We start from the raw sequence: 26,082 nt of genomic DNA on the forward strand, positions 1-26,082 counted from the left end.
ACCTAAAAAATGAGCTATTCCTGGATAAAATTGGTACAATTTTTAGCAACATTTTGAAACATATTTATCTCGACTGCGTTTTAGTTCAACGAGTCGTCCGACCAGTAGGGGGCACTTTAAGTTGTTTTAGCGTAAAGAGATGTACATAATTGCGATTTACGGTGCGTTTTAACGGTTAGATTCTGTTCAAAGTGCACAATTTAAACACATAAGTAAATTAAGACCAGTGCGTAACCCGAGTACGACAGATTTAACAGTAGCAAGTATTTATATGTGAACTGTAGATAAATTAATACAAATCTGCGTCGTCTTACGAGATGTTTTCTACCACAAACAAAAACTAAACGTCTACCCTTCGCTTATATGCGCCGTGGAGTTTTGTACAAACGTTGTGCAGTGTCTGAAATGAAAAACACCTTCACCACTGGAACCGCCTTCGAAAAAACGAGCATTAAAAAAAACCTACAACTTCCGTTTCTCCGGCGCGGCGGTCGTGCGGTTTACCAGATCCCGCTGGAGCGACCGCCGGGCGGGGCCAGGATGCGGGCCGAGGACCGCTTGGGAACGTGGTCGTCGATCTGGGCCCCTGAAAGAAGGTGAAAGGTCAGTTATTCTTTGTCACGACAATGAAACGCAGTGAAACAAAGTCCACGTTTGGGACTAAATGCAATGTTTTTATCGCTTTGTGGAAGAAATTCACTTGAACAAATGTTTAAATCAAACCAAAAAAATGGTAAATGAAAAGTGACATGTTCTTTAAATGTATCAGACAGAACAGGGTCAACATAAATACTAAATAAATGGTTTTAGATCATTTTTAGTGCATCAAGTCTAGGAGCATTTTGTATAATGTATAATAAATTATCCTCTGTAAAGAACAAAATGCCACGTTTCGACAGGCTCCTCAGACCGGTTCGCTTTAGAGCGCTTTGGCACGTTCAGGTCCTAAATCGTATCTGAATTATATTTTTTATAATGAGGCCGATGGCAGCAATTCACAAAAATACGATTAGTAATTCCAAGTTTGTGATGTCGTAAGAAGCGGCTAAAGTCAGAGTAAACGGGAAACTACGTCAGGTTTACAGTCAGCTCTTTCTACATTTACTTCACGTCTCTGCAAAGCCTCTACACCGCGATTAGATATTCAATTTTAATTTTTCAAAACATTTTAAAACTCTCAACGACGAACACAAGAAACAGGACCGGAGAGAACGAAGCAGACAAAAGAAAATGATGATAAAAGACGACAAAAAGAGGACGCACATAAACTCCCAGTTGGTCCAAAGTTGGTCCAAAGTCGGTCCAAAGTCGGTCCAACGTCGGTCCTATTCTGTCCCAGTCGGTCCAAAGTCGGTCCCATTCGTCCAATTTCATATTGAGTCCAAACGTCTTCTCCACATTCTGTAGGTCAATGATCGTGCTGGTCCAGTCCTTGATCGTCGGCGCAATTTTTGTCATCCATTTTTTTGCCACAGCTTTTTCCTTAGCTGCCATGAGTATACTCCAGAGGTATCCATCTGTTGTGTCCATGGCAGGAGTTTTGAGGCCCAAATACATAGTCCTGAAATCGAGTGTCTGCAGCGTTTTATTGATCTCAGTCCAATATTCCTCACGTTTATATAAATGCAGTGAGTTTAGATAACGTTAAGAGGCACATGGACTTTACAGCTAGTGTCAATAAACAATAAACAGCCGATGCTAACGTGCACTAGCTTTGTTCTGCTAACCACGTGCGCTCAACATAAAAAAGTTATCATCTCTGCAAATACACTGTTTTATCACAAGTCTCTCTGGATCCACTTCGCTCCACCTAAACGTGCCGTCCAAAGCGAACCGGTGGAAACGTGCCATTTTCTGCACAGATCTGATCGTGACGTGTTGGCGTGAGTGAGCGGCGAGCGTGTGCAGACCTGACAGGCTGAAGCCGGATCCCTGCAGGTCCCTGACGCCGCCGTGTCGAGTGCTCGGCCGAGTCGGAGTGTTCAAGTCCGAGTTCCCGAGATCCCTCTTCCCCGAGTTCAGCACCTCCACCACCTCGCCGGAGTACGGCTCCCGCTCCACCGGCTTCACCGCCTGAGACTGACGTGACGGGACACAGTCATTCACAGAGAGCTTACAAACACGGTTCTGTTCCGAATTAAAGGTTCTGTTCCTCGTCTAAACCAAACACAAGTTACAAAACACGACTGCTTTTGACTGCAAGCCAAAACATGCATTTATGACCCAAATTATATAGTTTTTGATATACTGTTTCCCAATATTGAGCAGTCTTCATTTTTGATTTGGTAGAAGAAGGAAACGTGGGTACGAAGATCAGTTTTGATTGGGTCAGTAAATCTTGAAAAACTACAGCTTTGATGCCGAGATGTACTTGAATCGCCTTAGACCTTGATTTTTTTTGCTTTCGGACAATGCAGATATTAACCCAAAATAACATAGGAAACATGTACTTGTAGTTTTTTTTTAATGAAAAACCAATTCTCTCATATATTCTCTATAATATACTTCATCAGGGCGACTACAAGTGGCATCACCGCTGTCAAATTTAGTACGAAATGTCATATTCGCAACAACTAAACAATTACCGTATTTTCCGAACTATAAGTCGCACCTTTTTTCATAGTTTTGGCCGGGGTTCAACTTATATGTGATATAATTTATTATTATTTACACTGACAACCACAAGAGGGCGCTCTAGGCTCTAAGCGACCCAGAAGAAGAATCTGCACTTCCTCTACCTCTGGAGTTTGTGGAGTTGTTTAGAAGTGACACAGAGGAAGAAGAATTCAATGGATTTAGTGATTTAGGGTAAAACTGATGCTTTGGTAAACTTGTTAGCATGTTCTTTATGCTATAGTTATCTGAATAACTGTTCATATGTTACGTTAACATACCAGACACTTACCACAGTTCTGTCTGTGCCTCATGTAGATGAAGGTGTTAGCGTTAGCATACGTCATGTAGCTGAAGGTGTTAGCGTTAGCATACGTCATGTAGCTGAAGGTGTTAGCGTTAGCATACGTACACCTATTCACCATGTTCTCTCATCTGTTATTATTTTAAACTGCATTTCAAGATGAAATGTCTGTTCTTGGTCTTGGATTTTATCAAATACATTTCCCCAATAATGCGACTTATACATGTTTTTATCTTCTCTATAATGCATTTTTTGGCTGGTGCGACTTATACTTCGGAAAATACGGTAATTTAGAGCAGGTTTTAACTTACAAAAATAACTGTTGAGCATTCGCTATCCAAGAACACTTTACATTCCCCGCTGCGGCCGGTGAACAGTAAATTTCGGCGTTTTCCCTGACGAACGTGTGTCTGTGTCTGTGTCTACGTGTGCATTTGTGTGCGTTTACCTTCTGCCTCTGCACCATCTTCTTGTAGAGCGGGTCGGGGAAGCTCCTCATGTGGCAGTAGCTCCCTGAGCCGGCGGCGCAGGTGAACATGCCGCCCTCGTACACCAGTCGCCCGCCGCAGACCGTCACGATGGGAACGCCGTGGAGACGCAGCCCCTCGTACAGGTTTATGTCCCCGGCCTGGACCTGGGAGCCGGCGGAGATCGTCCTGGGACACAGAGCGACAGTCAGATGTCCCTTCGTTTAGAATATGTCGCAGAAAGAGTGGAAATGAACCGATTCTCGTCTCTTAAACACCTCAATAATGTGCAATGATGTTTGTTCTTAATCTGCCCTACATCGTGTTATTTTAGTGTTGTTTGTTTCTATGTTGTAACTGCGTTGAAATGTGTGTTAAAAAGGTTAAACATAACTAAACTACTACTGCTGTACTATTACTACACATGTATATTTTACAAACGTTGTGGAGAATAATCTTTGTTATCAATGAATTGGTAAAACAGAGTATTTTGGGAAGAGCTACACAAGATGAATAGATGGTTCTGAAGGGGAAACTCAATATATTAACCATTACTATATTGTGTAACCAACTATATTCATTTTAGACTGTATTAAACTAGGGTTAACTCCTTCATTTAATGCTATTTATATTTGCACATATTCATGTGCAATTACTGTCGGGATCACATGCAATGGTATTTATTTATTTATTTGTCTATGGGAGTTTTTATTTATTTATAGGAGATCTTCTACTGAAAGTGTTTTTCAGACTTCCTATAAGTGATCTGTTCTTCTGTATCTACCTCTGTATCTACCTGCGTTGCACCAATGAAATTTCCCCATGTGGGACAATAAAGGAATATCTTATCTTATCTTATTTTGCGTTGTCTGCAGTAATTTTTATTTTATTTTATTTTTTTAATAATAAAAAAAATTCTATTGTAGAAATCAGTTATCTAAGTGCGGCGGATCCGTAAACCAAGTAATATAATAACCGTGGCCTTACAACCAAGGAAGTACTGAATCCTTTTCTGTAAAGTTGATTTCTGCCCATTGTCTTTCTCTTACAGAAACCACACCCTTTTATACCAATTATACCCATTAGATTAGACCCTTTTATACCCATTAGACCCTTTTAGCCCCGTTACCCCATGTGAGCCCCTCTGTTGGGACCTGGTGCTGTGTAATGGGTGGATAGAGTTTCGTACTTGGAGCCCTCGGGGTCCCACACCACCAGGTCTGCGTCTGCCCCGGCGATGACCCGCCCCTTCCGAGGGTAAAGGTTATAGATCTTCGCCGCGTTGGAGCTAGTCACGGCCACAAAGCGGTTCTCGTCCATTTTGCCTCCGATCTGTGGATTTGAAAAGAGATCGTTAGGATTATCTCTCTTGAATGTCGATGTACAGCGTCCTCCGCAAAAGATTGTACAGTTTGTGATTATGTGGGTCAATTTGTGCTTTACGACAATTTATGACACTTCTACAGCAGCGATTCGTGGACTAAACCAGGACTAAAGCGAGACTGAAACGGGACTAAACCAGAACTAAACAGAGACTTAATCCAGGAATTTAAAGACTGAACCATGGCGAGAGGTGCATTCACATTTGTATAAACACCACATCAAATTTGGGCTCAAACCAGGGCTCAACCCAAAACTAAACTTTTTCCAAACCAGGGCTAAACCAGGACTAAACCAAGTACTAAACCAGGGCAAGAACTGGACCAAACAGAGTCTACATCAGGATTAATCTGGGCTCAAACCAGAACCAAGTACAAGTGTGAACTAAACCCAGAACTGAACATAGTTGAGGCTAGAGACTAAACCAGGACTAGAACAGGGCCAAACCAGGTCTAACCAGGTCTACATCAGGATTAAACTGGGCTCAAACCAGGGCTACAGAAGGACTAAACCAGGACTAAACTAGTGCTACAGAACGACTAAACCAGGACTAAGCTAGTGCTAAAGAAGGACTAAACTAGTGCTAAAGAAGGACTTAACCAGGACTAAACTAGTGCTACAGAACGACTAAACCAGGACTAAACTAGTGCTAAAGAAGGACTAAACCAGGACTAAACTAGTGCTAAAGAAGGACTAAACCAGGACTAAACTACTGCTAAAGCGGGTCAAAACAGAACTAAACTAGTGCTAAAGCGGGTCAAAACAGAACTAAACCAGGACAAAACTAGTGCTAAAGCGGGTCGAAGCAGAACTTAACCAGGACTAAACTAGTGCTAAAGCGGGTCGAAGCAGAACTTAACCAGGACTAAATTAGTGCTAAAGCGGGTCGAAGCAGAACTTAACCAGGACTAAACTAGTGCTAAAGAAGGACTAAACCAGGACTAAACTACTGCTAAAGCGGGTCAAAACAGAACTAAACTAGTGCTAAAGCGGGTCAAAACAGAACTAAACCAGGACTAAACTAGTGCTAAAAAAGGACTAAACCAGGACTAAACTAGTGCTAAAGCGGGTCGAAGCAGAACTTAACCAGGACTAAACTAGTGCTAAAAAAGGACTAAACCAGGACTAAACTAGTGCTAAAGCGGGTCAAAACGGAACTAAACCAGGACTATCACACGTCCTGTTTTAAGCCGATTCTGTTCACTTGGGCTGCGTTCACACTTGCACTTGTTTGGTCCTGTTTAATCCTGATGTGGACCTGGTTTGGCCCAGTTCTAGTCCTGGTTTAGCTTTTGGTTTAGACTCAAATTAGTCTCAATTCGAATGTGGTATTTGTGCAAGTGTCAACGCTCCCTTAAAACTCTATAAAAGTATTATTATTTGATTAAATCTGCATGTATATTCTTTTAACCAATCGTTTAACAGAAACATAACCCGTGTTTGTAGTTTCATTGGACACCGAGCGGCCGCGCCCACCTCGACCACACGGCAGATGTTCCTTCTGTCGAACACGGGACGAATCAATATCTGCTAAACCACACCCACAAAACCACACCCACTGCCCCATGTGACACAGTACAAAGACTCAAGAGGAGTGGGCAGAGGTTTGTGTTACAGGCCGATTTAAGGTTTATTCTGCATCGTACGCGTCCTTAAACGTGTGATCTTTGGTGTGGATTCGCGCTCACGCACCACGCCCCGCTCCCACAGGACGCTCATCCGGTCCTGGACCCCCGGGACCCCGTGGGGGATTTTGGTGAAGTCGTCTTTGCCCATGGCCTTCTGTTTGATGGTGAACGGGCGGTGATCTGAGGCCAGCACGTTCAGGGTGTCGCTGCAACACAGGGAGGGCGTTTATTAGCACGTTCAGGGCGTCGCCGCAACACAGGGAGGGCGTTTATTAGCACGTTCAGGGCGTCGCCGCAACACAGGGAGGGCGTTTATTAGCACGTTCAGGGTGTCGCCGCAACACAGGGAGGGCGTTTATTAGCACGTTCAGGGCGTCGCCGCAACACAGGGAGGGCGTTTATTAGCACGTTCAGGGTGTCGCCGCAACACAGGGAGGGCGTTTATTAGCACGTTCAGGGCTCTCACCTCCCCCCCGGGCTCTCTCCCCCCCCGGGCTCTCTCCTACCCCCGGGCTCTCTCCTCCCCCCCGGGCTCTCTCCTCCCCCCCGGGCTCTCACCTCCTCCCCCCCGGGCTCTCACCCCCCCGGGCTCTCACCCCCCCGGGCTCTCACCTCCCCCGGGCTCTCACCCCCTCTGGGCTCTCACCCCCTCCGGGCTCTCATCTCCACCCCCTCCGGGCTCTCATCTCCTCCCCCCCCGGGCTCTCACCCCCCCGGGCTCTCACCCCCCGGGCTCTCACCTCCCCAGCAGGCTGAGGATGGCGTTGGCCGTCCCCTGGTCGAGGCGCAGAGGAGGAACCGTGACGTGAGCCGCCGCCAGAGCCCAGTCCTGGTGGTAATACTGCAGCCCGGAGAGGACGGAGTGGGCCGTGGTGGTCTCCCCCAGGACCACTTTACCTGAAACACACAACACGGGCCATTCAATACTTTAGAAAATGTGTCACTATTCACAGGGAAATACTAAATACTTCTGGAGCTTTATCACATCTGTTATTGGCAGAGGTGGAGGAAGTACCCAATTCTGTTACTTAAGTAAAAGTACAGATACATGACCAAAATATATCTAAATAAAAGTATCACATAAGATAATCTACTCAAGTAAAAGTATTAAAGTACTCGTTTGAAAATGTACTTTTAGCGTAAAAAGTAAGAGTCAAATGTAGATCTTGATAAAGGATCGTATCTAAATGTAAGAGGAGAAAGTACAGATCCTGCTCTTAAATGTACTGCAGTAAAAGTAAAAAGTATCCAGAGCAAAAAGTACAGCACTTTTCCCTTTGTACTTGCAGACCATTTCATCGGACGCCTTTTATCGCCTTCGTTTTATCGTTTTCCCTCCGTGTTTTGGCGTTTTCTCTCTTCCGTTCCGTGTATTTAATAAAGTAGAGGATGAAGTACTGCACTGACCCTGCATCTTGGCCGTGGCGATGACGTCTCCGGCCGCCGCGCACGACACGTTCACCAGGTAAATGGGGCAATGGGCCTGAAGGAAGCGTCAGAACGATCACAAAGAGCAAAGACGGCGACGGGAACGTGAAGAACAGAACTCACCCTGTTGGCGATGGTGACGGCCCTGTGCGTGGCCTCGGCCTCCAGCTGCACAGACACCACACAACGACACAATTACATCGGACGTTTTGGTCTTTATTGTGGATTGAGACTTTTAAAATAATCAATCAAGCTTTATTTCAGATTCAGAGCAACAAAACTGTATTAAAATGACGCACAATAATCATTTAAAGTCCATACACGCTCTTTCTCCAGAGTGCAGAGTTGAATATGACGTCGTTAAAAGGTTTATAATTTCATTTTTCGAGTCCTCCAGGCGCGTCATAAATCACATAAACAATCACAGCGTTTGGATTGGGATTATTTTGAAGGAACAGACTGACACTTTAAATATAATGTGAAGTACTTCATTATGTCCAACACGCAGCTCTCTATACTTGCCTTTACCGTACCCGCACCACAAGGGGGCAGTACAGAGTGGCGACTGATAGACAAATAAAGTAGAATTGATAAGGATCTGAATTTTTGATTGAATAATGTCGCTGTCTTTGTTTTATAATGATTAAAATAGGATTCTTTTTTATGATCAATGAGTCACAATTTCAGTTTAATACGTGCTTTTTCTATGTGAGAGTTAATTATATGGATAGGAGCAATTTAAATGTTCAGTTTTTAATATGTTTTTATCTCCGTGCTCCATAAAATGTTCCACAGTTGTATAATTTGTGTCATATACTGAGAAAAAAATATGTATATATATGTCAACCTAAAAAAAGAAAAAAAAAGGTTTCAATCTCAATGGGTTCTTGCCTGGTAAAATAAATAAAATAAATAAAATAAATAAAATAAATAAAATAAATAAAATAAATAAAATAAATAAAATAAATAAAATAAATAAAATAAATAAAATAAATAAAATAAAATCTAGTCTCTGACCTAGATTTAAAAAAAGAAAGAAAGAAATCTTTCAAAACAAGCCTTTGTGCGCTGAATGAATAAATTAAATGTGATCGCTTTGTAAGAGCCGTCCAGGGCGACATTTCCACTCCACTGGGAAAAATCGACTGAACCAAACCCACTGAGGGACAATTAAAGCAGGAACAGAGAGAGTGTGTGTGTGTGTGTGTGTGTGTGTGTGTCAGTGATGTAGAAACAACACAAGCAGCAAAGAGACAAACCCAACACTGCAGTTTAGAGCGCAAGAAACGTAAAATATGACAGAGCTTTTCAACGAACTGCGTTTTAATCCGCGTGCCTCTTTCTCCTAAAACCTAAAGAGTGTGGTCAGTTGTGTGGTCAGTTGTGTGGTCAGTTGTGTGGTCAGTTGTGTGGTCAGTTGTGTGGTCAGTTGTGTGGTCAGTTGTGTGGTCTGTTGTGTGGTCAGTTGTGTGGTCAGTTGTGTGGTCAGTACCTCTTCTGGTCGGCTGATCTCGATGCCCTCTGGTCCAGTGATGCCCAGCTCCAGAGCCTCTTTCGCTCCCTGAAAAACACAAAACGTTTCACACGTTCAGCATCAACTCATACAAACATTTATAGTGCCCCCTACAGGCCGGACGCAGCTATGAACCACATATTTTACGTTTTGCTAAAAAATTACAAACATTACAGACATTTTATTACAGAATAGGGAATTTTTTAGGTTTATAATTTCACTTCCTGTTTGTAATTGATGACATCACAGTAGGAAATTACCCAGCAAACACTGGGCAAAAAACTCATCTAATGTGACAATGTTTTTATTTGACAAATGAAAATATATGAGAGCGACTTTATTTAGATGAATTAGCGTTTAGAGAGTAAAGAAAGTAGTTTAATATGATGCATAAACTTTGACTGGAACGAGTGTTCCTGGTGTGATGTCACTTCCTGTCATTTCCAACAGATTTTTAAACGTTTTCTCCAAAAATACCTGCTTGATTGGTTGAGAACTATAATTTATATGAACAACAGGTATAAATACACCAAATAAAGTCAAAATTAGAAAATCATAAAAACCGCTGTGCGTCACTTTAAATATCAATAAGAGTTCTGCAGCATTTAATCCCCGCCTCTTCTGCCTTTTACCAGATGCAGCTTTCAAATGTAATCTCTCTCAACCAATAACGCTAGAAATAATGAATAAGTCATTCACACAAATACAGCATGCTAAAACTGTCAATTAGACCAAAAAAACCCTGTTTTTTAATTTATTTAACATTATTTTATCAGGCGAAACATTCTCTTTAAAATGTAATGTAAAATTGTATTTATTTATGTATATATATTTTTTATATTTATTTATTTCATTATTTGAAACATGCATTATTATTATTATTATCTTATGTTTTCTGCCCCTTTTTAACTTAAAACAAGCTCCGCCCAGGGGAGGATCAGAATAAAACCACGCCTTCATTCTCTTTGGTCAATATAAATAATGCATTATTATTATATTCAGGAGGCGTTCCTCTGGCGCCCGCCGGCCCCGGGGCAAACGCACCTCTGCCACGAGCTCCCCGTTCTCGGCGTGGACTCGTGCCACGGCGCCGATGTCTTTGCAGTGCTGCAGCGCCTGGTACAGCTCGCTGTCGCGCAGCATGAACGAGTCCTTGTACGCCATGAACATCTGGAAGGAGTTGACGCCCTTGTCCCGCACCAGCTTCTCCATCTCGGCCTTCACCTGCGGGATGGGAAACGGGAAACGGGCGGGACGGTTTAATCATGACAATATTTTTACTTTTTGAACGTTTCTTAGAGTACACAGAGTCGTAAACGGCGAAAATGCAGATCAAACCGTCCAGTCACTCCCAAAGCTCCAGCTGCATCGGAGGAAGTACCATCTGACATACGATAATACGCAAATACGTGCTTGAAATAAGTAGTATTTAACTTGTTTTGAGTATATTCTGATGACCTTGGAGTAAGACTGCAAATAAAAAAGCATTAAATATCTTGCAACTGCGCTTGAAATAAGGACAGTTCTTTTCATCACATTATATTCAAATCAAGATAATTAAATCACTTTTAAACTTCTCGTCTTATTTCCGATTGCACATTTTTTTAAGCAGGTGCAAAACGTCTGTATTCAAACCCGTCCCGGTCTAGTCCCGGTCTAGTCCCGGTCTAGTCCCGGTCTAGTCCCGGTCTAGTCCCGGTCTAGTCCCGGTCTAGTCCCGGTCTAGTCCCGGTCTAGTCCCGGTCTAGTCCCGGTCTAGTCTCGGTCTAGTCCCGGTCTAGTCTCGGTCTAGTCTCGGTCTAGTCTCGGTCTAGTCTCGGTCTAGTCCCGGTCTAGTCCCGGTCTAGTCCCGGTCTAGTCCCGGTCTAGTCTCGGTCTAGTCCCGGTCTAGTCCCGGTCTAGTCCCGGTCTAGGTCTTGGTCAGAAAGTCTCCAAGAGAGGCGTGGCGTGCGGTGTGCAGTACCTTGGGCCCCCACCAGGTGACGCCCACGTGCAGGGCGTAGTCGCAGCAGACGTTGGCGTCAGCGGCGTCTCGACACTTCTCGTACGCGTCCATCAGAGACTCGTTCTTCTCCGGTAAAACGTGGGCGATCACCATCGTCGTGCCTCCGGCCAAAGCCGCCTGAAAACACACACACAAGGAGCTGTGGTCACCGTGGTGATGGAGCGGGTTGTGCCAGGCTCGCCGTGGCACTGCTGAATGTCCTCCCCTCTCTCAGCCCCATTTCACTACACACTTTACTGACAAATGAAGCACGGACCAAATAATCGTGTAAAAAAGAAAGAAAATCGTTTTATGAGAAGAAGCTACAGGAAAACTTTTGAAATATAAATATAAATATTAGGAGTTTAATGGAACAACAGAGGCTCATCCAACACGGGGCAACGACCATGACGACCATAACGACCATAACGACCATAACGACCATGACGACCATGACGACCATGACGACCATGACGACCATAAAGACCATAATTATATTCTTTCATAATAATATTCTTTCAGAATGTAATAATTTTGATATTTTAACAATATTTTTTTCAAGCTCACTTTGTTGTTGTTGTTGTTGTTGTTTTATGGCGGTTGGCATCCGAGTGTTGTTGTTGTTGTTGTTGTTGTTGTTTTATGGCGGTTGGCATCCAAGTGTTGCATTACCGCCAGACTGTATTCCTCAGACTTTGTCGTAGTTGTTGTTGTTGTTGTTGTTGTTTTATGGCGGTCGTAGTCCTCAGACTCTGTCGTAGTCCGTAAAAGTACTCCTTCCATTGCTTTGGTGTTACAAAGCCCATGAGGTCATGATATGTCTTTGTAACTAGAATAGTTGTTGTTGTTTCAGAGACCAACCGGCTTTATTCCAGGGAGACTCTTCTTCATCTTCCTCTCCTTCTTTGACGTTCGGTGCTTCCACCGTACAGCTTTATTCTTTAGGCTTCATTCTATAGGCTTTAATATGCCCACTGATGTCGCTGCTTGGTAGCCGTGCGTCTACGAGACTGGGCGAGGACAGGAGACCACCCCCACCCCCATCTCGTCACTCTGATCACTCTGACTCCCCACAAGCAGACCCCCATCACTCCGACTCCCATTTAGCGCCTTTAGCCTGTTTTCTATATCTGCCCAATCAAGCTCCTTTGTTCCAAGGAATCTCCCTGCAGCTTTAGCAATGATCCTGATCCTTTCAGTTCTGCGAGTGTTGCATTACCGCCAGACTTTATTCCTCAGACGTTTCGTAGTCCTCAGACTCTGTCGTAGTCCGTAAAAGTACTCCTCCCATTGCTTTGGCGTCACAAAGCCCATGAGGTCATGATGTGTTTTTGTGACTAGAATAGTTGTTGTGTCAGAGACCAACCGGCCTTATTCCAGGGAGACTCTTCTTCACCTTCCTCGCCCTCTTTGACGTTCGGTGCTTTGGAAGTACAAAGCCCATGAGATCATGGGACGTCTTTGTTGTTTTACAAAGCCCATGAGGTCATGGGACGTCTTTGTCGTTTTATCCTTTAGAAGTCCTTCTTCCATCACTTTGGCGTTTCTAGGCCCATGAAGTCCAGGCGCGTTAGAACATCCTCTTGCTCCTCATCCTCGGCTCAGTCTCCAACACCCCCCACCTCTATAAACGTTTACCCAGCCCTGTGCTACATAAGTAAGCAACCACAGCCTGACACAAACCCTGTGACTGAATCGCCAGAACGTTCCGCAGATTGAACTCCCGCCCATTATTCCGAAACCACAAGGCCAACCCGGCCCTTTCCCTATCATAAGCCTCACAGCAAATCAGCACATGCTCGACAGTCTCTGGCACCCGACAGTGACCACACAGACCGGTCGGATGTTTGCCTATCCTACTCAGTGACCAATTGAGTCCAGTATGGCCAATCCTCATGCGGGCGAAGGCCCTTTCCTCCCACGCGTTCCTGCCCATAGGCCCGCAAGGACCCACACTACCCTGTATGTGATAGAGATGCCGTCCAGTAACACAGTGGCTCCAAAATTCCTGCCAAAGGCCGACCACATGACTCTTGATAACGGGCTTGATTTCAGACTTGCCCAACTCAACCGCCACATTAATTGATGGCCGCCGAAGGGAACGTTTAGCCAGTGCATCAGCCATTTCGTTACCATCCACCCCCACATGCGCAGGGACCCAAATGAAGGAAACCCTCACATCCTTCCTGGACAGGGAGAGCATCAGACAGAAGATGCCATTCAACACATCCTGTCTGCAATCCGATTTCCCAGATTTAATGCTTTGCAATGCAGAAAGGCTGTCAGAGGCCACCACAATGCCGCAACACTGCAAAGCAGATTCCGCCCATTCCAACGCCAACTGTATCGCTATAAGTTCCGACGTGAAAACAGAAAGGCGATCTGTCAACCTCTTCTTGACCGCTAGCCCCAGGTCAGGCACAAAATAAGCGGCGCCAGTACGCCCACTCTCAGGATCCCTAGACCCGTCGGTATAAATAAACACATCACCTGAGTGCTTATCGATGAGCGCTTGAACGGCAAACTGCGGTGCCCTCCCAGCGACTCCTCTAAGCTTGCCATGCAAGCTAACATCAACAGGAGCCGGGACAAACTTCCACGGAGCTATAGCAGACAAAGCCACCGACGGGCTCACACGCAGATCACCAACCCCCGCAAGCCGCGCCTTCGCATTTCCTACCTGGCTGAAAACCATACCGCCAGCCTCACTCTGCCCCCCATCAACCCTGAGAAAGTCCCTCACCGGGTGAGAGCTCGTATGACCTTGCACATTCACCCAGTAAGCCAACAGAAGTTCTAGCCTCCGGAGCCGTAACGGCAATTCCCCCAACTCAACCTGCAGCGCCGAGACAGGGGAGGTCCTAAAAGCCCTACAGCAGATGCGCAAGGCCTGGGCTTGCTCCACATCAAGCTTCTTTAAGTTAGTCTCAGCCGCAGACATGTAGGCTATACAGCCATAATCAATAGCCGCCCTCATGACGGCCCGATAAATACCCAGGAGCGACCTTCTGCTGGCCCCCCAGTCCTGGCCGGATAGACAACGAAGCAAGTTATTCACCCTTTTGCATTTACCACTGACCTCATCAATGTGCCGACGCCAACTAAGCCTCTCGTCAAAGGTGACCCCCAAGAACCTCACCTCCCTGACCTGTTCGAGCACCTGCCCATGCAGTCGAAGGGAGACGTCCCTATGCCCATTGAAGAAACAGATCACTTGAGACTTCCGTACAGACAGTTTAAACCCCCACTTCAGGGTCCACTGCTCCACCTGCTGTATTGCCCTTTGCAGTTTCGCCTCGTAAAACCGGAGATTCCTCCCTCTCACCCATAGAGCGCCATCGTCAGCATAAAGGCTCCTCCCAACAGACCCATCCACGTCGTCAAAGATGTCCTTAATCATAACATTGAACAAGATAGGGCTACACACACTCCCCTGCGGGATCCCATTCTCCACCCCATAGACCCCAGAGTAAGCAGCGCCCACTCTGGTTTGGATACGCCGGCCAGACAGAAAGCTCCGGACCCAGTTAAACAGTTTACCCTTCACACCACACTTCCGCAGCTTAATGAGGAGCCCATCCTTCCAAACCATATCGTACGCCTTCTCCACATCAAAGAGCACCGCAATAACCTTTTCTTTCTGAGCCCTGGCCAGCTGGATATCAGATTCCAAACACAACACGGAATCCATGGTGTTCCTGCCCCTACGGAAACCACTCTGGTGCGCGGGAAGCAAACCCTGACTCTCCAAGAAGTAATCCAACCGCTCGGTAACCATGCGCTCCATCGTTTTCCCGAGCTGCGACGTCAAGGCAATCGGCCTATAACTTGAAGGGTCAGACGCTGGCCTACCCGGCTTCAGAACCGGCACCACCGTAGACCGTTTCCACGCAGATGGAACACAACCTGAATCCCAAACACGGTTGAAAAGACCCAGGACTAGCCCAAGCGTGTCATCAGTCAAATGAGAGAGCATGTCATAGCACACCTCATCTTTACCTGGGGCTGTCTGTTTCGCCTTAGAAAGTGCTCTCCTTAGCTCAAACAAACTAAACGGAAGGTCAAGGTCATCTTGAGTCGAAGGCTGGTGCCCAATCAGCTCAGAATTCTGGGCCAAAGTACTCTCCCTGTAGTGCCTTTCCGCAGGTGAGAGATTGTCAGAGCTGTGCACCGACACAAAGGTGCTGGCCAACAGTTCAGCTTTGTCAACGTCGCTGACTGCTTCAACACCATTCAGTATTAGGACCGGGGTCCCATGACGGCGCTCAACCCCATGCATCCGCTTAATCATCCCCCAAACATCCCCGAGACGCGTCTCTCTCCCAATTTTGGAACAATACCGCCTCCAATAGGCACTCTTGGCCGTTCTCACAGTTTTCCGCACAACAGCGCGGGCCCTCTTGTAGTCAATGAGGGCACCCTCAGTGTGGGCAACCCTTAGCCGGCGAAACGCTGCATTTCTCGCCCTAACAGCATGACCACATGCTTCAGTCCACCACGGCACCCGCTTCCTATGTCCACTACCACCACTCTTAGGAATCGTGCCTACCGCTGACTGCGTGATGAGCGAGACAATTGCACTATTGAGATCATCCACCTGAGTCAATCCTCCTTCCTGCAGAACCCTAGAACCATCATCAGCTTTCCTCAGGAAAGCCCCCCAGTTCGCCCTTGCCAACTGCCACCTCTGGATCCTCGTCCCCCTGACCACACAGCTCCCAAAGCCAATCACGGTGCGGACTAGATAGTGATCGCTACCAAAAGAAAGATTACCAAGAACCTCCCAACTACAAACACCAGCTAACTCCTTGGACACAAGTGTAAGATCTATTGCACTTTCCGCACCGGTCCCCATATCATAGCGGGTCCCACCCCCATCATTCAGACAAACCAACTCCCTTTGATTGATAAAACCCTCTACCACCTGCCCATACCTATCGGTACCACTACCGCCCCACAAAGCGCTATGCGCATTAAAATCCCCACACCACACGGCCTTTCCCCGAACATCCTTACCGATACTATGTAAGGACTCTAACGTTAGCTCACCACACGGATTATAAAGGTTAACCACAGTAACAGCTTCACCACCCAGCCAGACCCTCACCGCCAGGGCCTCCGGCGCTTTACTCACACTGACAACAACGTAATTCAGGTCATCTCGGACAAACACAGCCACACCTCCGCCTCTACCCTGCTCCCTATCATTCCTAACACACACATACCCTTGTATCCCAAAACCCCACCTAGGTCGTAACCAAGTCTCCTGCACGCACATAACGTGAGGCTTGAGTAGGATAGGCAAGCATCCGACCGGTCTGTGTGGACTCGCAATACGACTACCTCGTGCACTTGCGGTGGTTGTCTTGCAATGGAATGCGCGTAGTCTTCGTGCTAATGGCCAGGAATTTAAGCGTTTTGTCTCACTTTAAAGTTTGTGAGAGAGAAAGAGAGAGAGAGCGAGAGAGAGAGAAGAGGAGGAGGAAGAGGAGGGGCCGAAGGAGGCCATTGTCTCACATGTGACACACAAAGGGGCTTGAAAACAGCGGTTTGCAGCGCTTTTTCAGCAGTCACATGGTCACTATGGAAACAATATGTGGTATGGCCCAAGAAGGAGGAGGAGGCGGAGCAAAGAGAGAAAACACACACAAAAGATGTTTTACTCTGAGGATCAGCCAGAACATTACGACTATCGCAATATTAGAATAAAGAAAGATAGAAATAACATTGCTACACTTTTATTTTTCTCTTTGTCGACGCTTAAAATCAGTTTTGACTTATACGTATTTTTGTTTGTTTCAATAATAAAAGTAGAAATGTTAAAATTGCAACTCATTGTCTATAATTACAACACAACGCACATGTTAAACAACAAATCACACGTCGGTTTGAGGGGTAAACAACAGTGCGCCGGTGAAACAAACAGTGCGCCGGTGAAACAAACAGTGCGCCGGTGAAACAAACAGTGAGTGAGTGAAACATGCAGTGCGACAAACAGTGCGCCAGTGAAACGTGCAGTGAGTCAGTGAAACGTGCAGTGAGTCAGTGAAACATGCAGTGAGTCAGTGAAACATGCAGTGAGTCAGTGAAACATGCAGTGAGTCAGTGAAACATGCAGTGAGTCAGTGAAACATGCAGTGAGTCAGTGAAACATGCAGTGAGTCAGTGAAACATGCAGTGCGACAAACAGTGCGCCAGTGAAACAAACAGTGCGCCAGTGAAACAAACAGTGAGTCAGTGAAACAAACAGTGAGTCAGTGAAACAAACAGTGAGTCAATGAAACAAACAGTGAATCAGTGAAAGACACACAGTGCGTGTCCTCTGGTTGCAGAGTCAGAGCGGAGTCATGATGTTGCCCTGAGGCTCAGAGGACGACACACTTTCAACCTCAGAATGTACAGAAGAATATAAAAGCTCCAGCTGCCTGAGAACTGACCTAATAAACAGCACAACACTCGGCATGTCCAGAGAATCATCTGTTCTGGCAAACTCACATCACATTTATGGCCATCGCGATGACATATTAAGTAACTAGGATGGATCGAGTTCACAATATAACCAAATCTTCTCCTTTTTTTCCCCATTACACTCAAGATAAAATGTCAAAAAACATTATCAAGCATTATTAGTGTGCAAAACGTCGTCAGAGATGCTTTTTAAAATACTTTTATTCACAGACGTTGAACACTGTTTAGGCTGGTCTATTTACTTTACTGTTGTCATTTTACTGTTTAATGTAAATTTTCATGATATTAAACTGTTTAAGAAAGGCTCCACAAAATCGCCAAATTCATATTCATCTTCTCGACTAACGATCAGGTCTTTGGAAACCTTTTTTTAAGTGGCGTTTGTTAAAAAAAAGACAAAACATTATATGTCCAGAAAAAATCAGATCACCAGAATAGGGACGTCGAGATTATTAGCTTAATCGATAATCGCGATGATTCAGGTCACAATTTAATCGTAAGAAGCAAAAAATAATAATTGTTACAGTTTTATAAGCAAAAAAATAGCGCTAAATGTAAATCACTTTTTTATCTGCCCGTTTTTCATTTAGTAGCATGTCAGACCACGGGAATGACAGAAAATGAAAGATTTCACTGTGCCATGGTCTCAATAATCGTGAATAATCATTAAATTGTGTTTTTCTCACTAAACCAGAATAATCAGATTATCCAGTCACTAGATCTGCTCTTTGGTGTGTTTACGTGCACAAGAGATCATTTCAATCGTTGCCACATTAGTTTGCTCTTGTGTGCTCTTTTGCACAATCTTCGCCGTCAAAAATCACATTCCGAGCACGCACACCAGCTTGGACTGTGACCCCTCGTTATCGCCGCCCCCTCGTTATCGCCGCCCCCTCGTTATCGCCGCCCCCTCGTTATCGCCGCCCCCTCGTTATCGCCGCTCCATCGTTATCGCCGCCCCCTGGCTCACCTTGGTCCCGCTGTAGAAGTCGTCGGCGGTGGTGGCGTTCATGAAGGTCTCGTCCAGGTGCACGCTGGTGTCGATGCCCCCGGGCAGCACCAGTTTCCCGGTGGCGTCGATGACTTTGGCGCCGCCCGGGATCATCAGCTCTTTGCCGACCTGCTGGATGATGCCGTTCTCGATGTAGACGTCGGCCTCCTGCGTGCAGTCATCGTTCACCACCTTCCCGCCTTTGATCAGGATGCGAACGTTTGGGGTCGAGTTGGAAGACATAACGATGGGTCTAGGTCTGGAAAGAGACAAAAAGACACTTAAACTCTGCATTATCTGTGTTTTTACTGCGTTTTTTACTGGTTTTACTACTCTTTACTTTGGCATTTTGTTTTTAAAAACTTTAAATAATGTATGCAATGAAAACCACACAGGATTTGGTGTCAGCGCTCAATCTACTGGCAGCAGAGTGTATTGCAATGGGGAATTAAAGCAGAAGCTAGCTTGCCGCAACAGGCTAATGTAAGCGCACAGTTGTAATGAACGTGATTTGAGGCAGAAATGCTCAAAACGAGTCCGTGATGATTCCTCTAACTCTACTTTTGACGTCACAAATCTGGTCAAATTGAGTGTTTTCGTGAGGCTCGGAGAAGGGCGATCTCGTAAACGGGTGTGACTGAAGCAAAAACGCAACTCCATGGTTTTTGACGAGGGAACAATGTTATAACATGGTTTAATAATGTATATATCAACATTGTCGCTCATATTAACGGTTTGGTTTGGATCAAATTATGATCCGACTAAAGTCTATGGCTGTGTTCACATTTATTTACACAGACAGAAAATCAAAACTCTAAACTTTTCAAAAAATGTTATCGTTTTAGTCGACTCAAAGCAAGCGCATGGTTTGAAAACTGTTTTTGCACATGACAAAGGCAAACTTCACTTGGCTGTTAAGTGCAAACAATTATTTACCACATTTTCCAGACTATAAGTCGCACCAGCCAAAAAATGCATAATAGAGAAGAAAAAAACATATATAAGTTGCACTGGAGTATGAAATGCGGTGCAAGTGTGAAAATAACAAATAATATCACATATGAGTCGCTCCGGAGTATGTATATGTATAAGTATAAGTATAAGTCGCACCCCGGCCAAAACGATGAAAAAAGGTGCGACTTATAGTCCGGAAAATACGATAACACAATTGTTTCCAATATGAGAAGGAAAAAAAAAATCACTTTTATCTGCATTAATAAAGATAAACCAGAAAGTTACGACATAATAAAGTCAAAATGAACAAATTAAACTATCTGAAAAAGTATGTTAACCAATTGTTACACACAATATCGCTCAATAAAATAAATATAAATGAAACCTACCAGAAAAAACAGAGTTAGATTGATAACGATCGTACTCTACCTCATTTTTGCGGGTTTGTCGTGAGCCTACGTGAAGCAGATTTTTGGTGAAGTGTCTCTAGCTCTCCCTGAACGCTCTGAGTGACCTACGCCTCGGCTCAGTGTCAGTCTGTGCCATGACCTGACCTCCAACTGGACAATAGAGCCACCAATGAGGAGAGACCCGGCGCGGGACAATGGAGGAACAAAACAAGACTATACATAAGCGCAGAAGGCACAGCTTAATAAAGTATTTCTTGCTAATTGTCACGATGTCTCCTCTAGATTGATATTTGTTGACATTTGGAGCATGTTTTATGTATAATTTGCCAAAAAGCAGGTACAATACAATTTAGTTTTAAAGCCTGTATCTTCAACCTGAAATGTATGAAGAAAGGAGTGTGACAAGGGTGTGTTCGTTCCCCAAAGATGTTTATAACGGTCACTTTTATTTCGCATATGGCACTGCTTGCGTGTTGTGTCATATTAACCTAATTTAATGATTTGTCGTTAACTAGGGCTGAAGCTAACGATAATTTCAGTAGTCGAGTAGCGAGCGATTATTTTTTTAATTAATTAGTTGACTAGTTACAGGATTATTACTATCGTAGAAATAATAGTTGACACTTAAAAATACAATACTAAACAAAGGCAAAAAAAAATGGTTGGTGAAAGCTTCTAGATAGAAAATATTTACAAATAAAGTGTATTCTTGTTTAAAAAAAAAAAATTGCTTATTCTTTTTCATTTATTTAATTATGCCACTGTCTTTGTTATAAAAGGCCTTTCCCTTTATGTTTTTTTCCGATTACGATGATAACAAATATTTATAGTCGACTAGTCAGTCAATTGATTGTCCCAGGCCTAATGTAAATTTGCAAATTTAACACGTGGCTGAATAAAAAAGAAAAAGAAAAACTGTAAAACAATAAACTCGGCCGGTGCTTGTCGACTCCGTCCTCGCTTTATTTACATGATTTACAGTCTCCTGAATACATCTGAAAAGTCTCTGTTTGACTATTCTCTCCTGACAAAAGCCTGGCCTCCTCTCTGCCTCTCTTCCCCTCTGCCTCTGCCTCTCCTCCTCTTCCTCCTCTTCCTCCTCTTCCTCCTCCTCTCCTCTCCTCCCTCTGTCTCTCCCCTTTGTGAGGTGGCATCATTGTGCATAACATTGTGATTTCGTCCCTCGTCTTCATTCTCTTCCTCCCACTCTCCTCTCCATTGTGGACTGGAACCAGGCACACATTCCCCTCTTCTCCCTCTCCGTCCTCCCTTTTCTCTCCTCCACCCTGAGTCTCTCTCTCCGTCCGTCTCCCTCCAGTGAGACGGTTCGGGAGGAGCAGGGCGCGGCTCCAGTTTGCTGCATGGCACGCGTCTGATAAATGACTACAGCGGGACAATGCCCGACTGAACGCTTTGCCCAGCGTGTACATGACGAACCATAATCTGGATATGTCCAACTATATTCTGGACCATCTTTTGTTTCTGAATTTGTGAAACATTCTGGCTCTTTTTAGGCAAAATGTCACAAAACGTCAGCTTTTTTTGTGTCTTAAACTCTCCCGGACGACTCCACGGACTATACTTTTGAGAATTAAAGATGCAGTAATAAGATGTATTTCTGGTCTGCCTGGAATATTCCACAGTATGTATTTTTACCCTGCATTAATTGAAATGTATTTGCTATAAAAGTTATTGAAAAAATATGCATCGCTGCGCGGCCTCTCCACAGATCTGACCTGTGACTTTGCTCAGTGGCCGTCACCTGTTTGTGTATGTTTGTTTTATCGACTTATTTATTTAGAAAAGGACAGCAAAAGGGATGTGTCTGTAAATATTAGTTACAAAAGTGCAGAAATATCACCTTAGATATGTATTTGAGAGTCTATATTAGACATTTTTAGCTCTTTTTGGAGCTTTTAATTTGTTTATTTTGATCACAATCTATGTAACTTAGCATCTTCATATTAGCTTCAACGTAACTTAGCATCTTTATATTAGCTTCAATGTAACTTAGCATCTTTATATTAGCTTAAATGTAACTTAGCATCTTTATATTAGCTTCAATGTAACTTAGCATCTTTATATTAGCTTCAATGTAACTTAGCATCTTTATATTAGCTTCAAAGTAACTTAGCATCTTTATATTAGCTTCAATGTAACTTAGCATCTACATATTAGCTTCAATGTAACTTAGCATCTACAAATTAGCTTCAATGTAACTTAGCATCTTCATATTCGCTTCAATGTAGCTTAGCATCATCATATTAGCTTCAAGAGGTAGCGCGAGTCATCTGCTTAGTCACAATTGGTTAAATCCAGCCGTCACTCACTCGCGGCAGTGCTGAGCCTGACCAATAGGAGGCGAGGGTGGGATATGCTGTCTTTATTTGAGAATTATGCTACATTTAAGAGAACGTTTGTGGCAGGACTGAAGTCACCACGACGCCCCGGACACAGTTCACCGATAATCGGCTGTTAGTCTTCGTTCGGGATCGTGATGTGGACAGTGCGGACCCAAATAAGACCCAAATGCGACCCAAATACGTCCCAAATACGACGCAAAACACAATCCAAATACGACCCAAATACGACCCAAATACAATCCAAACACGACCCAAACACTACGGTCAGGGCGTAGCAGAAAGACCCCGGGTACTCTCCATCTCTGGGGGCCCTGTTCTTTGTAATACATTCTCGTTACAGAAGTCTGGAGGGCCCCTTTGGGTTCACACACCTCCAGCCCACCGTCCCAGACCACGCTCAAAAAATTCATGCAATGATCTTAAATATATGGCCAATATTTGCAATTTTATCGGCCTCATATGTCCTGCATAGTTTGGGCTAAAAATAAAAAAAGCTGTATTTTAAAACTTCAGTGCAACGATGGCACTGCACACATGGAAACTACACTGCTAAATAAGGAGTAAAACATGGTTGTGGATGTCCAAATATCCTTTATACAACTGTATTTTCCTTGCTATACTTTTGTCACGCAGAACAGTGCAAAGTATAAACTGTAATTAAGTTTGCAGTCATTTTAAATAATATATTTTGAGTAAAAATGATTGACTTCTGCCCTGTTTATTGGCCGTGTGGATTGTCAGCATTGTAAAATCTCCGCCTTTATGTACAGCTCTGCAATAAATAGATCATAAGTGAAGTTAAAAGTCAGGTTAAGACACATATATAGTATTTATAGTATAATTAGCACTAGTTACTTGCTTTGCTGTATTAAAAAACAAATACAAAAACAGATGTTAAGCAAAAGAGCGTTTTGTGTGTGATAATTATGTGGAAATGCAAAACACTGGATTTGCATAATGCCTTCAGGGGATGTTCTTAAACAGCCCCACTGCATCTACAATATTCCCGTTTGAATTATTGAAACCACTGAACAAAACTAAATCTGGGCCAAAATAACAGTCAAAACTCTAAACAATCACATTCTTATTATTTAATTTCCCCTACAAATGTATCCAAGCCCCAGTTTTAAACACAGCTTCTCCATCTACATTGCCACTTAATAAAAACACTGTATCATTGCATTAAAGCCGCTGTGGCCAGAGCGCGTCCCCAGGGCCAGGTGCAGGGCCCCAGGGGCCCAGGGGCCCTCAGAGCCGCGGACGCTGGAATGACACTTGACCCGCGCGTCTTGACAAAGGACCCGGGATTCTACCGTGATTCCCGCGACCTACAAACCGATTACACGCGTCTAAATCCTCCCCACGGCCCACGCTTTCCACGCCCGTTTGCATTGAACACCGTTCCCGTGCGAGAACCGGGGCCACGGTATGACGCGTCTCCGTGCGTAAAGCGGCGGCTGAGGGCGTGTTGGGACGCGGAGGATGGCATCACGGAGAGCGCACCCCAGACGTGGCCCGCGGGAGCCGGGGCGGGGACGGGGGGGGGGGCGTGGGAACAAAGTATCCACGCAATCACGGTCGTCGGGCGCGGATAAAGCCGTGCGTAAAAGGCGGTAGAGTCGCGCGCGTTACCGTGTGCGTCCGCTGCTCCGGGGGCCGTGCGGGATCGGGCTGGGGCTTGAGACGGGGCACGAGGCTGTACGGGTCGGCGGATGGCACTTCCCGAGCAGATCCGCAGCAGATGGAGCCGGTCTGGGAGCAGCCGCGCGCAGCATCACCGCCGTCAAGGCCGCGCGCGGCGGCGGGCGGAGGGTGGCGCTTCCGGGAAGCAGAGTAAAAGTAAAAGCACGCGCGCGGTGAGGGATGCTTATACTGATACTTGTACTGATACTTGTACTGATACTTATACTGATACATTTATACTGATACATTTATACTGATACTTATACTGATACTTATACTGATACTTATACTGATACTTGTACTGATACTTGTATTGATACTTATACTGATACTTACACTGATACTTATACTGATACTTATACTGATACATTTATACTGATACTTATACTGATACTTATACTGATACATTTATACTTATACTTATACTGATACTTATACTGATACATTTACTGATACATTTATACTGATACTTATACTGATACTTATACTGATACTTATACTGATACATTTATACTGATACTTATACTGATACTTATACTGATACTTATACTGATACTTGTACTGATACTTGTACTGATACTTATACTGATACTTACACTGATACTTATACTGATACTTATACTGATACATTTATACTGATACTTATACTGATACATTTATACTGATACTTATACTGATACTTGTACTGATACTTATACTGATACTTACACTGATACATTTATACTGATACTTATACTGATACTTATACTGATACTTATACTGATACTTATACTGATACATTTATACTGATACTTATACTGATACTTATACTGATACTTATACTGATACATTTATACTGATACTTATACTGATACTTATACTGATACTTATACTGATACTTATACTGATACTTATACTGATACATTTATACTGATACTTATACTGATACTTATACTGATACTTATACTGATACATTTATACTGATACTTATACTGATACATTTATACTGATACTTATACTGATACTTATACTGATACTTGTACTGATACTTGTACTGATACTTACTGATACTTATACTGATACTTATACTGATACTTATACTGATACATTTATACTGATACTTATACTGATACATTTATACTGATACTTATACTGATACATTTATACTGATACTTATACTGATACTTATACTGATACTTATACTGATACTTGTACTGATACTTGTACTGATACTTATACTGATACTTACACTGATACTTATACTGATACTTATACTGATACATTTATACTGATACTTATACTGATACTTATACTGATACATTTATACTGATACTTATACTGATACTTGTACTGATACTTGTACTGATACTTATACTGATACTTACACTGATACTTATACTGATACATTTATACTGATACATTTATACTGATACTTATACTGATACTTATACTGATACTTATACTGATACATTTATACTGATACTTATACTGATACTTATACTGATACTTGTACTGATACTTGTACTGATACTTACTGATACTTATACTGATACTTATACTGATACTTATACTGATACTTATACTGATACATTTATACTGATACTTATACTGATACTTATACTGATACATTTATACTGATACTTATACTGATACTTATACTGATACTTATACTGATACTTATACTGATACATTTATACTGATACTTATACTGATACTTATACTGATACTTATACTGATACATTTATACTGATACTTATACTGATACATTTATACTGATACTTATACTGATACTTATACTGATACTTGTACTGATACTTGTACTGATACTTACTGATACTTATACTGATACTTATACTGATACTTATACTGATACATTTATACTGATACTTATACTGATACTTATACTGATACATTTAT

The 26,082-nt window shown here is 43.6% G+C and overlaps 1 protein-coding gene across 2 annotated transcripts; it reads right to left on the reverse strand.

The window, feature by feature from the left end:
* Positions 1 to 470: 470 nt before the first annotated feature.
* Positions 471 to 24,156, reverse strand: dpysl5a (dihydropyrimidinase like 5a). 2 transcript variants are annotated; one of them, XM_072457860.1, is made up of 13 exons: positions 24,136 to 24,156; positions 18,756 to 19,035; positions 11,297 to 11,455; positions 10,378 to 10,557; positions 9,313 to 9,381; positions 7,944 to 7,988; positions 7,800 to 7,875; positions 7,133 to 7,289; positions 6,457 to 6,598; positions 4,574 to 4,716; positions 3,366 to 3,573; positions 1,911 to 2,079; positions 471 to 586 (listed from the first exon to the last, which is right to left on the reverse strand). In XM_072457860.1, the coding sequence occupies exons 2-13, from the start codon at positions 19,017 to 19,019 to the stop codon at positions 501 to 503; spliced, it is 1,698 nt and encodes a 565-aa protein (XP_072313961.1). In that variant the 5' UTR covers positions 19,020 to 19,035; positions 24,136 to 24,156; the 3' UTR covers positions 471 to 500. The 2 variants fall into 2 exon arrangements, with proteins under 2 accessions (XP_072313961.1, XP_072313960.1); XM_072457859.1 differs by lacking the exon at positions 24,136 to 24,156 and adding an exon at positions 20,160 to 20,179.
* Positions 24,157 to 26,082: the final 1,926 nt, after the last annotated feature.

Source organism: Eucyclogobius newberryi, unplaced genomic scaffold (genome assembly GCF_026437365.1).
Source record: "Eucyclogobius newberryi isolate DKJ021-1_F unplaced genomic scaffold, fEucNew1.0.hap1 SCAF_21, whole genome shotgun sequence".
NCBI classification, from domain to species: Eukaryota; Metazoa; Chordata; class Actinopteri; order Gobiiformes; family Gobiidae; genus Eucyclogobius; species Eucyclogobius newberryi.